Below are 19109 nucleotides of genomic sequence, written 5' to 3' on the forward strand. Positions count from 1 at the left end.
ACTGTTCAACGAGATGTATTGCAGAAAGCTATTGACGAAGGCACTTTAAAGTTCCCAAAGAAAACTCCAGAGACCATGAAGGTGGATACTAATCCATTTCCAACAATCACATCTACAAATGTAATAAGCTTAGCCAAGCGAGAGAATCGGCAGGAGGCAGAGAAGTTATCTGGTGAGTTCCTTTCATCAACTGCGACACCTGAAAAGATGGCAAAATTGCATAAGCAATTAAGTGAGGCTCAATTAGCCTTGATTGATAATGGTTGTTGCCCAAATTGCAAAGGAAAGCAACAACCAGAGGAAGACGTGCCAATGGAGGTTCAACCAAAGAAGAAAGGAATTCTTGAGAGGCTTATTTTCCTGTTGAAGCCCGGGGAGGAGCTTCGGCAAGGTGATTCCAGCAATAACCATTTGAAAGCAGGAAGGCCAACTCGGTAAGGTGATATATCTAGCCGATTTCATTCCTAAAATCGGCATCCCAGTTTTAAGAGGCAGTCACCAGTTCAGTCAGAGATTTGGGTACCTAAAGGAGCTAATTCATATAGAGTACGAACTGTGAAACCAAGGACAGACTCGACTGAAGATAGATGGACTCGAGTTAATCCAAAGTTCCCTAAAGCTCAACAATCTCAGAATGGGGGCCTAACTCGAACTCAGAAGCATAAAGAACAAAGGAGAAGGGCCGAGGAAAAAAGAAAAGCTGAAGGAGGAAGCAAAGTAGTGCAAGCCGAGGTTATCAGCATTCCAGATAAAGATAACCTGGATGAAGAGCATCAACCGATGTGGCCTAGACGTAACAATGAATTCAGAATTCAGTTTGGTAGTTTCCCAGACGAGATGTCATGTAACATGGCATTTGTATTACCAGCAATGTTCTAAGCTCCATCGGCATCAAATGCAAATACTGAGAAGAATGAGAAGGAAACTCAGCCGATTCGGAATTTATCAATTCTTTCCTCATAATCGGCAGAGATTGTGGTTTTTGAAAACCTTTGTTAGCAATGACTCAACAACTCAGGCCTTTGTATGCTAAGGTATGGGTAGAAGGTCAATCTATTAATCGAGTCTTGGTAGACAATGGCTCGGTTTTGAATGTTATTCCAGCAAACACATTGAAGAAACTCAGCAAAAGTATAGAAGATGTTATTCCTACTGATGTAGCAATTTATGGTTTCAACGGAGGTTCTACTAGCACTAAAGGGATCCTTCCTTTAGAAGTAGAGGTTGAAGGTGGGACGTCTTATGCGGCATTTTTTATTGTTGAATCTATGGCTTCCTATAATTTGTTATTAGGCCGTGATTAGATTAATCCAAATATGTGCATCCCATCATCATTACATCAGATGCTGATTTTTTGGGATGGAGATAAAGTAAAAATAGTAAATGCCGATGATAAGCCATTTGTGGCAAAAGTGTATTCGGCAGATGCTGTTTTATATGACGAAGAATGTGTTCCTATCTGGTTTATAGGAATAGGAGCCGATGGAAGACCAACCTCGGCAACTATGAGAAGAAGTCTTGCCGATCGTGAAATAGGCGAGTTACAGCAGGAGAATTCTAGGCCGAAAGTAGAATTCCTTCGGCTTGCTATAATTGAAGAAGTTATTAATGGAAGCGAAACTTAAAAGGGAAGCTGCTCGGCAGTAGGCCTTTAGGGCCGCTTGCATCAGGCTTCAAGCGTACATAGCCGAAAAAAGGCTAGAGAAAGAAGCAATAATAGAGCTAGGACCATCAATCAATCTTACTGAGATCGATCAGTTCAGTAATGAAAAGTTGGATGCAATTCAGTTGGAAGACTTGGAGTTAGCGCCAGCAAAGCTCGATGATCTTAAAGCAAACACTCAGGATCCTTTAAAGGAGGTGAATTTAGGCACTGACACAGAGCCTAGACCTACTTATATTAGTGCACTGTTAGAACCAGAATTACAAGCCGAGGTTATCGGCATGTTAAAACAATACAGTGACTGTTTTGCTTGGAACTATGAAGAAATGCCGGGTTTATCCAGAGATTTGGTGGAACATTGGTTGCCTATTAAAGATGGCTACAAGCCATATAAATAGCCACTTCGTCGAATGTCTCAAAAAGTAGTAGACAAAGTCAAGATGGAAATCGAACGATTGTTGGATGTTGGCTTCATTCGAACTACGAGGTATGTTGAATGGTTATCAAATGTTGTCCCTGTTATCAAGAAGAATGGAAAATTACGTATATGTGTTGATTTCCGAAACATAAATTTGGCAACTCCAAAAGATGAATATCCAATGCCGATAGCCGATCAGCTGATTAATGCGGCTGCAAAGCACCAAATTATGTCTTTTATGGATGGACACTCCGGCTGTAATGACCCGGTCATTTTCTTCCTTTTCCCTTTTTCCTCAAATTTTGCGGATAAATTTTTTCCGTTGTCTTTTCTTTTCTGTGGATGGTTTTTCGTCGCTTAGTGTCATCTCGAGTACTTAGAATTGGTTTCTGAGACTCTTTCATGTGAATTGACAACTTCCTTTGAGGACCGAGTCATTTTCGCATTTTTCGTTTTTGGACAGCATGCACTATTTCGTCTTTTCCCTATTCTGTCATTTTTCCTATTTCGTCTTATCTCCGTTTGTCAATTTTTGGCACAACCTCACTTCTTGTGCTCGGAGTTGGTTTTTGACTTCACGTATCCTTATTGTGAGTGGTTTCCACAAAATACGTATCTTTACTTTTGCAAGAAAGTACTTTTGTTGCTCCCGGTGCCTATAGGGGCATGGATGCATAAATCTTTGGAATTAATTTCATTTCTTGGGGTGTTTTTCATAAATATCTTTTGAAGATATTTTATTTCAGGGGCATCTAAGAAAATATCTTTTGGAAGATATTTCCATTCTGGGGCAGTTTCGCAGTTAACCTTTTTTGTAGGAGCCATTGTGCAATTAACGAAAGTTATTGTAAAATGTCTTGTCTGGAGCCTGGATCCTTGTACGGAATTCATTTTCACTTTTTGTTGACTTGTAAATTCATAGAATTCCGTTCTGGTCGTTTTTCTCCAGTTTCAGAGTTTCTGGACCCGGTTGCCGCCGAACTTGTTCGGGGCATAACTTTCTGCTCAGGACTCAATTTTCAATGCTGTTTCTTCCGTTGTTCATATTTTCTCATTTTGAATCTTTTTTGTTCATTAAGTTTTGTCGTTTGAGAGCGTTAGCTAAAAATCCACTTTTCCGGACCCGGCGGGGCCCTTTCGGGGCACTTTTTGTGATTTACTATAAATAGGTGCCTTAAAGAAGAAAAATTAGATTTTCTTCTTCTTCCTCCTCTCCTTGCACGACCAAAGGCAGCCATGGATACCCATGGAGCTGCCATCTTCTCTCTCCTCCTTTAACCTACTTTTCCTAAATGAAAATCCTTCGGCTTTTGCAAATGTTGCTCGCACCGTCGTGCTCTACCATTATCCCTTATCAGAAACCATTTCTGACCAAATTTTGAGTTTGGGATTTAGGCCAAGTTTGGATTTTCATGGGGCTTCTTGGAGATTCATATAGATCGTGTTGTCCCCGACAAAACCTAGAAGTTTCGTCAGATTCGGAGCCGTTTCATTTTGATGGCTTTTGAGATTTTCATCTCAAATTGAGGTAGCGGGTGTCTTAGGATTATATTTATGTTGTATTGATTGTTATATGAGCATATACAATTTGTGAGCATGTTTTGTTTAAAATTTAGAATTTAATTTAATTAAATTCTATATTTGAGATTTAATTCATATGGTTTTGTGTATAACATGAAATTAAATTGTGGCATGCTAGGAAATTAAGTTTTAGTATGTTGATTAACATATATTAAATTTGGGGTATTTGGACAAGAATTACAAAATTTATTTAATATTTATCTTTTGTGAAAGTTTAATTCACATGGTGATAGCAAACATGAAATTATGATATAATGTGATATTTGGATAGGCCTTGGCATGTTCTTTAACATAGATTAAATTGAGGGCATTTGGAATTGTTAAAAATCTAGAGGAAATTAATTAATTAGCTTGATTAATTTTGTTTTAAGTGTTTTAGTCATTTAACTTGTCATTTGATGATATATATGTAATGACCATGACATGTCCTTCAAAATATATTAAATTGAGGTTATTTGGAATTAACTTGGGATTTAGAGAATTTAACTATTTATGTTTAATTAATTTATATTTTATTGCTCCATGGATTTAATTGCATTTTGGAAGTTGTTTTTATATTTAAATCATGGATTTGGATTTGGTGTATGTTCACTTGATTACTTTTGAGTATTGGATAACATAGTTATTACTTTTATATTCATGAGAATATGTTTTTCCTTATTGAATATATTGTTGCTATGTGTAAGGAATTGCACACTTTGTATTTGACATCTTTCATACCGTAGTAGTTGTAGACTTTGAGCATGTATTGTATAAGTTTCCAAAATTGGATTGTGCTTGGTAAATAGTTGATATCTTGTATATACATGTTGATATATATATACGTTGTTGCACAATTTGTTGATTTTAGAAACTTGGGGATGTCGTTGTTTGGCTACAGCTAGGACTTGGTTTTAGTACGGGGGATTATCCCTCTATATAGTCTAGTGCGCACATAGGGAGGTTACCCATGGGCTAGTAACCCTAAAGTAACTATGTTGTCGGTCTGATCCGTCGTGACGTCCGAGTATCCACTTTGTTTGATTTCGTATTTCATTTCAAGTTGATAACTAGATGATATCGTAACTTGTTGTTCTTTGTTTGATTTCCCATTTTAAGTTACAAGATGTTAACTTTGAGAAATCATGCTTTAAGCGTTGTATTGGAAGTTCCAATGTTGGTTAAATTGCATCGATATCATAATTTATGTTTTGATGTTCAAATGTAGTTTAGGAATGATCCTATAGATTCACTTTGAACATAGACATTAGGTGGCATGACCCACTCTTATTTTTTTCGTATCTTGGATTTCAAGTTGAAGACTTTGAGAATCTATATCTTGTTGCTTTGTATAACATGTTTCCATGTCGTTTGAATTGCATGAACAATATGATTATGCTAGAAATGTTTTAAGGTAGCTTAGGATGCTTCCTGAGTCTCATTTTGACATAGACGTTAGGTGGCATGAACCCCTTTAATATGTTTCACCTTAAGGTGATGAAATTGTAAAATGCTAGGTCGATGCATGCTCATCGCCTACGAGTAGCTTTATGTTACTCACCCCTACGATACTGGAGTATATTTCAGGTACAAGATTCAAGACTTGAAGATTTCATTGCCTTGGATCGTTTGGTAGCTTTATGTATCAAACTTGTATTCTTCGATTCTACGTATGTAAAATGTACATAAATACACTCATTTTAATGCATTTGACATGTAGGACATGAGGCCAAGGGCCAAGCAAGTTTATATTTGCACTTGTATTCAATTGGTGCCATATTTTGCTTGAAAATGTATTTTTATCAACTATGGAGGCTTTATATGCTAAAACTTGTTAATGGAATGTAAAAAGACTTTAGGCTATGTTGGTACATCTAATTTATCATATTGCATGCACTTGCATAATCACTTTGGCAAACAACACCATCCTTGATGAAACAAAAACTCTAAGTAGCATTTTTAGGGAGTTTTACCCTATTCTGTTCCAGGGGCATTTCGAGTATTTTACAATGTGTTTTTTTCATTTTTCCTTATGAGTCACATAGAAAACTCAATTTTGAGGGGGGTTTCTTCTTTGTGTTTTTCCAGAAAATGCCATATTGGCCCTCAAAAATCCATATTTGTCTGAAAAATCCTTGCTGCCAGGTTTTGCAGATTTTTAGTGCAAATGTACTTGGTACTATTCATCGACTTTTTTTCGAAAAGTGTGACGACCAATCCGAAACTTCTGGGGGTCTTGTGGGTGTATTTTAATATTGCATTTTCAATTTAGGCAATTTAAAAACCTCCCGAAGCCTTATTTCCTTTCTTTGGGCAGCAGCTCGGAGAAATTTTTACCCCCTTGACCAGATTTTCTTGGGGGCATTCTGGATATTTAACAATGCATTTTTTTTTGTTTTCGTTCGCTTTTGGGCTAGGAAACTTGATTTTAAGGGGTGTTTCTTCTTTGAGTTTTTCTAGAAAAGTCCGTTTAGATACCCGTTTTTACTCTCAGTTGCAGCAGTAGTGGGTTAACGGCACTGTAGCTGTCACGGCCTTCGTCGGGCCGCCGCGACGTCGATTTTGTTTTTAACCTTTCTCCCTCATCCGGACTCGAAATCAAGTGAATTTTTTTATAAAAATTGATTAATTTTTCATTTTCTATCCAATGGTGCGCTTGGTTGCACCCAGATATTTCTGGATAATTACCAGTTTACCCCTTTTGCTTTATTGCTCGTTTTTCTTTGTTTTGTTGTTTTTCCTTCGTCTGGAATCCGAATAATAAAATTCTTGAGTCCATCATGATTAGTTTTTCATTATCTTCCCAGTGGTGTGCTCAATAGCACTTGAATCCACTTTTTTACAAAATAACCATTTTGCCCCTAGGTTCCTTTTTGTCCGTTTTTTAAACGACACTTCCGCATTTGTTTTCCTTTGGGTTCCATGACCTCATTGAGGGTCACATTGGTGTCTTAGGGACGCATTGTATCTCTAGAGACTGTTGTTTCACCTTTCACTTCCGCATTTCGGATCCGTTATCGGGTCATCTTTTGGTCATCACTGACGCACCGGGTTTACAAAACTTGGGCCGTCACACAGGCTATAATCAGATTTATATAGCCGAGGAAGACATTCCAAAGACAGCTTTTAGGTGTCTTGGATCGATTGGAACTTTTGAATGGGTGGTGATGCCTTTTAGGTTGAAAAATGCTGGGGCCACATATCAACGAGCCATGAATTCTATTTTTCATGATATGCTCGGCAAGTTTATGGAGGTGTACATTGATGATGTGGTGGTGAAATCAACCATGAGGAAAGAGAATCTAGTCCACCTCAAAGCATCTTTTGAGAGGATGAGGGCTCATAAGCTAAAAATGAATTCAATAAAGTGTGCCTTTGGAGTATCGGCAGGAAACTTTTTGGGTTTCTTGGTTCATCAAAGGGGTATAGAGATCGATGGGAATAAAGCTAAGACGATTATTGATGCTAGTGCACCGAAAAGCAAGAAACAGTTACAGAGGTTACTTGGACAAGTGAATTATCTTAGGAGATTTATTACTAATACAGCTGGAAAGTTACATGTGTTTTCCCCGCTACTCAAGTTGAAGCCTATGGAAGAATTAAAAGGGGATGATATTCATCAAAGGGTATTTGACCAGATTAAGCAATACTTGTCGAGTCCTCCTATCATGATGCTACTAAGGAAGAAATGGCCGATGAAATTATACTTATCGGTTGCTGAAGAATCCATTGGAGCTATGTTAGCACAAGAGAATGAAGCAGGAAGTGAACAAGCAATATATTACCTTAGTCGGGTTTTAACTCCAGTCGAGTGTAGATATATACCGATTGAGAAATTATGTTTGGCCTTGTATTTTGCAGCAATGAAATTAAGAGTCTATATGTTGCCTGTTTTGGTTTATATTATTTGCCAAACCGATCTTATAAAGTATATGCTATCAAGGCCATTAATCACATGATGGATTGGTAAGTGGGCTTTGGCGCTAATGGAATTCAACTTTGCATATGTTCCACAAAAGGCAATTAAGGGAAGAGCATTGGCAGATTTTCTTGCCGATCATCCCTTGCCCAAAATTGAGTCACAAGTATTTGATGAGCTTGACTCGGCATCCATATTCATGACTCCATGGACTTTAATGTTCGATGGGTCAAGTACCAGTGAAGGCTCGGGTGCTGGTATAGTTATAATATCCCTAACAGGGAATCAAATTTCGTTTTCCTTCTTTTTAGATTTCAGTTGCTCTAATAATCAAGCTGAGTATAAAGCATTGATTATCGGCTTGGAAATTCTGTTAGAAATGGCAGTCAAAGCTGTCCACATTGTGGGAGATTCAAGTTTAGTGATTAATCAAATCTCAGAAGACTTTAAATGTTTGAATTGGCAATTAAGATCATTCCATTCATTGGCAACCCAATTGGTTAACCAATTTCACAATGTGACTTTGGAATATAGACCAAGGGTCATGAATAAAATAGCTAATGATTTAGCACAGACGGCTTCAGGAGTTAAGGTGCCGAGTGGAATGAAGGAAAGAGTAATGAAGATTACACGCCGATCTTTTCCATCAGCTGAAACAAGAAATCAAATTATGGAAGAAGTCTTTGCCACTGATGTTGCCGAATTGGATGATGATGATTGGCGAATTCCTTACATCTTGTTCTTGCAACGTCCAACTCCTGAAGCTGATCGAAGAATTAGAAGAAATGCAGTTGATTATGTGCTTATGGATGGAGATCTTTATAGAAGATCGGCTGATGATGGTTTATTATTTCAGTGCATTAGCAAGTTTGAAGGTTTGAAGATCATGGTTGAGGTACATGAAGGGATATGTGGAGCTCACCAAGCTGGCATAAAAATGAGGTGGTTGATACGCCGATATGGATATTATTGGGCAGGAATGAGAAAATATTGTATGACTTATGCAAAAGGCTATATAGACTGTCAAAAACATGGTCCAATGCAGTGGGTCCCAGCAATAGAAATACAATTACTAGTTAAACCACGGCCTTTCAGAGGTTGGGCTATGGATCTAATCGGCAAGATTAATCCTCCTTCATCAAAGGGTCATCACTGGATTATTCTCGCTACTGATTATTTTACTAAATGGGTAAAAGCCGAGGAATATGTATCGGTAACTCATAATACCGTTATACAGTTTTTGGAGCGACATATCTTTCATCGATTTGGATTACCGGAAACAATTGTTGCCGATAATGGTTATATTTTTCGAGCGAATGAAGTGTTACAGCTCGGCATTGATATGCAAGTGAAAATGGTTACCTCAATACCTTATTATGCTCAAGGGAATGGCCAGGCAGAAGCATCAAATAAAGTTGTGATTGAAATTATTGAAAAGATGATAAAAGACAAGCCGAGGCATTGGCATGAAGCCCTTTCAGAAGCCTTATGGGCCTATAAAAACTCAAAAAGGACAAGTACAGGGACAACTCCATATCGGCTAACGTTTGGTCATAATGCAGTGTTGCCGATGGAGTTAAACGTAAAATCAGCAAGGGTTGCCTTGCAACAAAATCTCATTCCTGCCGATTATAACGAAGTTATGCTTACCGAGTTGGAAGAGTTAGATGAAGTCTAGAAACTTGCTTTGGATCACCTTATAATGCATAAAGAAAAAGTCATGAGGGCTTACAATAAAAGGGTGAAGTTCAAGTTATTTACAGAGGGCGATATGGTTTGGCAAACAGTTCTTCCACCTAGAAAGGTGGATAGGGTCTGTGATACCCTCGGATTTTCGAATGCAGGTTGGCCAGGCCCACGCCCGAATACCCAAGGATATCAAAACAAATTGATGATAAACGAACACAGAGTACAAAAGAATAAAGAAGAATAAATAAAATGCTGATAAGAAACTAAAATGATAATCTAATAATAAACCTCAGAATATATTTCCATTAGTTAATAAACTCTTCTGATACAACTGATCCTCCAAAATACAACTCGAGAATCCAAACTGTGTGGACCCCTAGAAAATCCAAACTAAACAAATGACAGTAATAACTGTCTAAATCAGGAAACTGAATCATAAAGGAACTCTTATGTAGCATCGGAAGAATGAAGTAGATTGATCCTCGCTCAGCACGAATAACCTCTACTCCTGACGAACACCTGAAAAATAATGGTGGGTCAGGCCCACAAACAAGTTCTACTATACTACAGTCCAAACAGAGATCCGATACACATATACATCCTAGTCAATCCAACAGTAACTAGTAGTCCGTATATATATATATATATATATATATATATATATATATATATATATATATATACACACACACTAAAGGAACCTCACTAGACTATATGGTTGTCTCAACCTGAATAGTAGGTAACACGCAAAACGCACATATAATGGGCATGAGTACCTAGACCTACCAGAGTACACAACTACACTATATCTAGCTACACATCCCTGGCAATATACGCACCCTAACCACTGATCCTGAGACTCAAGCTCATATCATGGCACCATACTTATATATATATAATTTAGTAACCATCCTATCCAGTATAAATTAATCCTCCATAAGTCATTCAACTTGTTCAGCTGACCTGACTTGAATATAAGTAGGACTTAACATTTTAGTTAATCCATTCCCTTATATAATAAATTAATCCTCCATAAGTCATTCAACTTGTTCAGCTGACCTGACTTGAATATAAGTAGGACTTAACATTTTAGTTAATCCATTCCCTTATATAAAATAGGTAGGACTTAACTGATAAGTTAATCCGTCCCTAGAATGCCACCGTCCCATACCGGTGCATTAAACCACATAATATAACGATTGATGTAACGATTAAGGAAATACATCAAATAATCTAGAAATAACTATGATACTATGATATCAAGTTATCACAAAATAGGAATGACTTATTATTTATTTAAGCTTCCTATATCATATGTCCTACACAAACTGAATCTTATACATGATGATATTTTATTATACCGTCAAATAAGTATTCTCCGTATCCAATTCATCCAACACATTTAATCTCAATTGCTTAAACATATTAAAAGATTAAATTCATTCGTTTGTTTAAAACATTCAAATAGCAAGCATCATTATGATTGAGTCTATTTAAATTTATTTAAACCCAAACCTAGTTCCTATTTAATGTTCAGGAATCCTAGCCATGTTTCTACGTTCCATCATTCCACAGATATGAAAAAATACATAATGTAAACATATAAAAATTCACACCGGAAATCAAATCAAAATCATGCATTTATCAATTCATAACACAAGAGCAGATATGAACCAATTTCATAAAACCTATGTTCTAATCCAATTAAACATGCATAATTATTTAATTTTATGTGTTTAATAAATTCTGGAATTTCCTAGGCATGCATAGAAACACGAATCAAAGGGAAAGAGATAGAAGAAGAACTTGCCTTAAACTTTCGGATCGAAAGTTAAATTTCTTCTTCCTTGATCTTCTCTCTACAGAATTTTTCTCCTCCTTCCTTCCTTCTCTAACTTTCTCTCTCTAGAATATATCACGTGAATATTTTTAACCCCCCTTTACAACCTGTAGCTATATATTTATAGGCTAAATAAAATAATCCTAACCCTTTTTCCCAATCCAAGTCAACTTAAAAAAAAATAAAAAAATAAAATATTAAAAAGGTAAGTAAAATATGTTACGTATATAATTAATGTATATCTTTATTAAATAAATAAATTATACACATCCCATTATTTATTAATGAATTATCCAATAATACTTAATTACCATAATATTATAAAGTAACTTAAAATATAACACGTATCAAATCTATGTATATTTTTATTATTTAAATATAAAACATATACATCAGATTAAATATTACTACCCAAGTTACCATAAAAGTAATTAATAAATTACTTTCTCTTTTATATATATTAAAAAGGTAAGTAAAATATGTTACGTATATAATTTATGTATATGTTTATTAAATAAATAAATTATAAACATTCCATTATTTATTAATAGATTATCCAATAATACTTAAGTTACCATAATATTATAAAGTAACTTAAAACATAACACGTATCAAATCTATGTATATTTTTATTATTTAAATATAAAACATATACATCAGATTAAATATTACTACCCAAGTTACCATAAAAGTAATTAATAAATTACTTTCCTTTTTATATATGTATATAATATATATCTCTATATATACATACACAACTATTCACGGGTAATAATCCATACACATCCAACCTCCTATCCAAGTAGTCCATGGGACCCAATTGGTTGGCCAATTACTACTAACCATAACCATAAAAGAAAAATAAAATAAAATAATAAAAGAAACGAAAACATTTAATTTACAATTAATCAAAATACCATTTAAGTACGTAATCTAATTAAACAATTAACACATAGATAAATACAAATAATACATAGACACATAATCAAATAATCAAGTAATACCTAATTCAATTAAACACATAAACAATTAGTCAAATAATTAATTAAATAATTAAAAATATAATTAAAACAAATAAATAAATACCAAGACTATCCTTTTAAAATTAGGGGTATTACATTCTTCCCCCCTAACAAAAGGAATTCCGTCCTCGGAATTCGCCCTTACTTTCTTCCATTATGCTTGGAAATTATGAGCAAAAAAACATCCTCTTAGTCCTAAGTAGATGCAACCTCATTATGAGGGCTCCACTTAACTCCAATATACCAAATGGTATACAGGGTTCCTATATTTTAAGAAACACAATAATCATATAATGCATAGGTTGTATCAAACAATAACGTAATCCTCCCATGTCGACAAGGGAATGATCTGCATAGCTCCAAGTGCCATAGAATATACGAACAAACTCCTATGCACCCAGCGCTAATAATTTGGTAACGCTAATTCATAGGCGACTGCCTCAATTGCGAAACACAATCCTCTAAAAGTCAATGTAATAAGTAAAATTGACCTTTCTCCAAAAATCGTCTTTCTTCCTACATAGAAAACAGAACGAGCAAACTACTCCTTGATAGAAAAACTCCAGTATACGAGTTCAACTATTTACAACAGCCCACTGTCGCCTCCTAACCACGCGCAGTTCAATACAAAGGAAAGTATCTCTTTCCGGCATATTTTTAAATGAAGTCAAGGTCTGATTGTGCAACCCTTGCTTCCATTTCAAACCAACAAATGAGAGGAATCTACGAGGTAATATACAAAACCTCAAATGTTGTCAACCCAACCTCCTTGTGCCAACAATACCACAGACAAAAACTGAAAAGCGAAGTAAATGCTTCCAATTGTCCATGAAAACATAGGATATATGCCTCAAGCATATCCTTTATGGTCTAATTTAATCTCTCGATTAATTCCTCTGTCTATAGATATGAAGCAAAACTGCTGCTCCAAAATCGTTATAAAGCTCCTTCGAAGTAGCACTTTGCATCCATTATAATGGGCATCCACATGCTATAACACCATTATCACTGAACTATAGAATTACTATGAATTTCTAAAATAAGCATCACTCAAATTTATATCCTCAAGCGATCTTTCTCAATCCACCACTCGAATTCCATATGAAAAATTGAAATTCCAAATCAATGTCGATCATTCCCATCGACCGTCACTCCTATTTAATTTAACTTCCATATTTGTTATAGGAAGTGGCTAAAGATTCCTACGATATCTGATGATCAACTTTCCACCTTTGTAGTAGGTTTTACACTTAGGGCAATTATATATGCATCCTTATCTGTATCTGTTCACCAAAACCGACATTTGATGTCATGATGTACCTTCTAACCGTCTGAGCACATCGAGAAAAATTATAAACTTTCCAGCTCAGTCGCCCGATCATCATATCACTATTTACAGAAACTACTAAATCCTCCTCGAGTACCTTAAACTCCATCTGAGTAAGGTAATACCGTCTCTAAGGTCAGCTCCAATATTCAAAGTTGACATTCTTAACTACCGTAGTAATAACAAGTGTTATTATTACACTTGCTATAAATGCATCTGATAACTTAACAACTAATCGAAAGATTTAAATATTCTATCGTTTGTTGAGAGCATCCATTTACATCATTGCTTCCACCAGACGGAACTTGATATAAAGTGTAAATCACCACTATAATCCATCTAAACCGTCTCGTGATCCATTCTATTCATATGAACTGAAGTCCTAGCAGTTCGAAATAAACAAGAATCAAGCTGACCTAATGTATTAGTCAACCAATTTCCCATCCAGAATCCTGACCCTTGTGTAAAATCAGAAATCCCGCAACTAAATCTGTAAAATGCTCTCTCATTTCCACTTTAGTATAGGAAATGGCTGCAAAGGATCTAGTGATTTTTGATGGTCCATCTCTACTATCTAATAAATATTAGACTTTGAGATAAATCACTATGTCCCTTCTCCTGCCTATCGTAAAGCATTATGTTTCCATCAGGATGAAGAACTAAAAGTTGTGAAACTCAGTCCATGCATCCTCCATCCAATTTGTCTATAGAAAGTACCATTAGTCTGGTACTACTAGCTTTCGTCTGTACCCAACGTTTAAATTGGAGCATCTTCAAAAGCGAATTCTGTAACTAAATATATCCACCACTGATCCGTGATAAATTTGTCGATATTGAAAATCAATCGGTAATTCCATTTATATATAGTCAACTATGACTTTAACTCAACAAAAGTCAACAAATTACGACCTTTCCATATATACCATGCACCTCATCTTTATATAAGTGTTTGGTCTCACCATCTTATCTTTGACACACCCTGCTTCTTTAAGATAAGTTAATGACAATCCGACTTCTTTGTCTAACTTCAAAAGAATATGAAATCTTTCTATCCTCTACATAAGTCATCAATTTCCTTGTAACAGCTAACTGTTGCAAATTGTGACTAAAAAAAAATAATAATAATTCTATATTATTTATGGAAATAAAGAGACTTAGTTTCCTCCTCTATGTGCAACACCGGCAAATTCCTCCTAATGACACACCCTCTTGAATAAATTATTGATTAAGAATTTACTGATGAATATTTATTCAGTCTTTTATCCTCACTCGGTGTCATTCCAATAAGTACTTAATCCAGTACTAAATCCTCCTTCCGACTTGGTAACAACTTCTGAAATTTTCAAAAAGATGTTCAGCAAATCTAGCACCTCTGATATATCATTATGGCGTTATAGTGATCTTTATTTACCACTATCTCATGCATACTGAAACATTAACAATCACTAATATCATGGCGTTGTAATATGATACGAATCCATACCTAGCATAAAGTATATCAAACAAATCGTTCTAGATTGTTTGACTTGTAGTGATGGTTTAATTATCCCATCCTAAAACACACCATAATGACACATGTCCAGGTCCAATAGATTGACTAGATTTATGAGTATCTACCAAATCCTACGACCGTATGCTCACAAATCTAGCTTAAATAGCGCTATTACACCATGTTATTAAAACAATAATTGATTGATCACACACTTATGTTCCCAACTAAACCACATACCAAAACCCGAGTAATTAACAAAAATAAAAATAAAACAAAATATGCTCCTACTTAGGACATCGTTCTTTCTAGAAAAGAAAGTCTCATTTGAAATCAACCTTACTAGATTGTTTTAAAATTTCCTTTTATAGTTTCGTAAATAATCATCCAACCTCGAAACATATCCTTTAAAACATAACTTAAAAACACAAATGTTTGCCTAAGCAAATACCAAGGACTTAACCCCCATCCTTCTTATATGTGGAATGTAAACTGTCTAACTTGGCTTTTTAAAGCGAATTAGAATGTCAAAACATAATACCAATGCCCTCTTGTATGTGATTTAAAAATTATGTATTTTATTCTGATAAGAACGCATCCGATCCCCAAACTCCTGAACAATACTTCTTATATACCTTTTTTAGAGATGGTAAGAAAGCTTAATTATTTGTAGATTGATCAACTCCAATTCTACTAATAACATTCGCTATACTACTAGCAATTCAGATCACCTCGCGCGATCACCATCTTCAAGATTTAGTACCCTCTCTATTGGATGCACATAAATCTCCTCCATTAGGATCCTTTTCGGCTCCTACTCCTCGCTTATCTCCTTTTTGAGATCAACTGAAGTTGTGTTGGCCTCGATATGCGGTGACCTATCACGTGCACCTAAATCCTTCCTTAGCTTATACTTTTAAAGTAACGCCAAACAAACCTAAACCATCGATCCCTAACTCTGCCTTCTGGCAACGAAATCAATAACGTACTCCTTTACTCCTTTGGATCTTTATCGCTTTCGCCTTGAACCCATCCTTTTCCTAGTGCTAACCATTCTATGACTACAGAATATAATTGACATCAGCTTTTCCTAACAAACCGTAAATAGAGTATAATGAATCCTAATACGGGCTCTAAGTTTTAAGAGACGCAACGCGGAAGTCACATAAAGAAAGACACTCCCAAGGACACTTGAACCTGGAGTGCTCTGATACCAACTGTGATACCCTCGGATTTCCGAATGCGGGTTGGCCAGGCCCACGCCCGAATACCCAAGGATATCAAAACAAATTGATGATAAACGAACACAAAGTACAAAAGAATAAAGAAGAATAAATAAAATGCTGACAAGAAACTAAAATAATAATCTAATAATAAACCTCAGAATATATTTCCATTAGTTAATAAACTCTTCTGATACAACTGATCCTCCAAAATACAACTCGAGAATCCAAACTGTGTGGACCCCTAGAAAATCCAAACTAAACAAATGACAGTAATAACTGTCTAAATCAGGAAACTGAATCATAAAGGAACTCTTATGTAGCATCGGAAGAATGAAGTAGATTGATCCTCGCTCAGCACGAATAACCTCTACTCCTGACGAACACCTGAAAAATAATGGTGGGTCAGGCCCACAAACAAGTTCTACTCTACTACAGTCCAAGCAGAGATCCGATACATGTATACATCCTAGTCAATCCAACAGTAACTAGTAGTCCGTATATATATATATATATATATATATATATATATATATATATATATATATACACACACACACACTAAAGGAACCTCACTAGACTATAGGGTTGTCTCAACCTGAATAGTAGGCAACACGCAAAACGCACATATAATGTGCATGAGTACCTAGACCTACCAGGGTACACAACTACACTATATCTAGCTACACATCCCTGGCAATATACGCACCCTAACCACTGATCCTGAGACTCAAGCTCATATCATGGCACCATACTTATATATATATAATTTAGTAACCATCCTATCCAGTATAAATTAATCCTCCATAAGTCATTCAACTTGTTCAGCTGACCTAACTTGAATATAAGTAGGACTTAAGATTTTAGTTAATCAATTCCCTTATATAATAAATTAATCCTCCATAAGTTATTCAACTTGTTCAGCTGACCTGACTTGAATATAAGTAGGACTTAATATTTTAGTTAATCCATTCCCTTATATAAAATAGGTAGGACTTAACTGATAAGTTAATCCGTCCCTAGAATGCCACCGTCCCATACCGGTGCATTAAACCACATAATATAACAATTGATGTAACGATTAAGGAAATACATCAAATAATCCAGAAATAACTATGATAATATGATATCAAGTTATCACAAATTAGGAATGACTTATTATTTATTTAAGCTTCCTATATCATATGTCCTACACAAACTGAATCTTATACATGATGATATTTTATTATACCGTCAAATAAGTATTCTCCGTATCCAATTCATCATACACATTTAATCTCAATTGCTTAAATATATTACAAGATTAAATTCATTCGTTTGTTTAAAACATTCAAATAGCAAGCATCATTATGATTGAGTCTATTTAAATTTATTTAAACCCAAACCTAGTTCCTATTTAATGTTCAGGAATCCTAGGTGTTGTTGGTTTCCTTGATGGAGTCGCCACAACCAACAAAGCTTGAGAGTTGTGTGTGTTTAGGAGGTGGCCAAGTTTTACATTTATAAAAAGCCACTACTACCTTTCTCTATATAAAATATAGATAGGGCGAGTAGGGATCGTCCCAAGGGATTTGATGGTGTATCGAATTGTGAACTATGGTAATTAGGGTTAGTAGGTCGAGTGATCACACAATTGGTTGGTTGGTTGATTAAGCTAAATTGAATTCAACTAAATAAAATAATATGAGGTAAACAAGAGAGAGAGAGGTCTTGGGGTGTAGAGATCACCACCAAGCAATACTAGTCTATACTACTAACAAGTGATCAATTGAGGGTAATGGATGTGTTACAATATGATAAGGGTGTGTGTGTGCATTAGGTTGATTCAATTGGCAAGGATGACAAATCAAGCAAGTATTGTCTAAACATCATGTGAAGAGCACAATATATCTAAATAATAGAGCATATATTGTCTAGACAACATGGGGATAGCACAATAGATCAAAACAAGTTATTAATCCTTCATTAAGCTCACAATCCACATACAACACCATATTAGAGGAATATGCCATTTGGACTCACAAGCATGGAACATCAAACATCAAGAGTAGATTGTCCTCCCATCTAACATTATACTACCACTACACTAAATCTACACTACTAACATGAAAATAAAGCTATCTAGACTAGGGGAGAGGCACAAACCATCAAGAATAGGCATAAACCATCAAATGAACCAAAATAACATTCATTAAGCATATCATCTTGATAATCTTTAGATCTATAGCATCAATACACATAGACATGCATTAAAAACACTAAATCTAGAGATAAGCACATGAATATCCTACTTTAGCATATATAGACATATGGGTAGCATAGAATAGTCAATTAGAAGCATTAAACCATACAAACCATGAAATAATCAAGATTTATATATACATGAATATCAAGATGTATCATACAACACTAATCCCTCAATAATACACAAGATTAGAGTATAGAAAGCATGCTTGGGGCTAACTCTAGCCCCAAGAAGATGTCTAGCCACTCGTGGTAGTGATGATCCAACCCTCAAGGGCTAACTCCATGGCTGATCCTTGTAGATGAAGATCTCCTCCAATGGTTGCTCTAGCTTCCTCCCTTCTTCCTCTCCAAGAATAGCCTCCAAGGTGATTTTCAATGTGTGACAAGAGACTCTAGACCCCCCTCCAAAAAGTGTATCATATTCCTTATATAGGTAGGTCAAATACACCCTATGATGAGCTGTGGTCGTGCAAGGCATATTCTCCAATGATTGGGTGAAGGACGGAATAAATGAGCTGGACTTTAACTTTTTCTCGCTGGAGGAAGTTCGATCGATCGAACCTTAACTTGGATCGATCGAAGATGGTTTCGATCGATCGAACTGCATCTTGGATCGATTGAAGTGGTCTGACTCCTCCGGATAAGGACAAGCCTGAGATATTTCAAAGATATTTATGGGGAAAAGGACAAAAATGGTTGGTAGGCGTACAGC

At 35.6% G+C, this 19109-nt stretch overlaps 1 protein-coding gene across 1 annotated transcript; it reads left to right on the plus strand.

The window, feature by feature from the left end:
- The first annotated feature begins 7627 nt into the window (after positions 1-7627).
- Positions 7628-9238, plus strand: LOC132316534 (uncharacterized). Its single transcript, XM_059815007.1, has one exon. The coding sequence runs from the start codon at positions 7628-7630 to the stop codon at positions 9236-9238; it is 1611 nt and encodes a 536-aa protein (XP_059670990.1).
- Positions 9239-19109: the final 9871 nt, after the last annotated feature.

This window comes from Cornus florida, unplaced genomic scaffold (assembly GCF_030987335.1).
Source record: "Cornus florida cultivar Cherokee Brave unplaced genomic scaffold, ASM3098733v1 CherokeeBrave_3.0.0_Hap2_Chr07, whole genome shotgun sequence".
NCBI lineage: Eukaryota > Viridiplantae > Streptophyta > Magnoliopsida > Cornales > Cornaceae > Cornus > Cornus florida.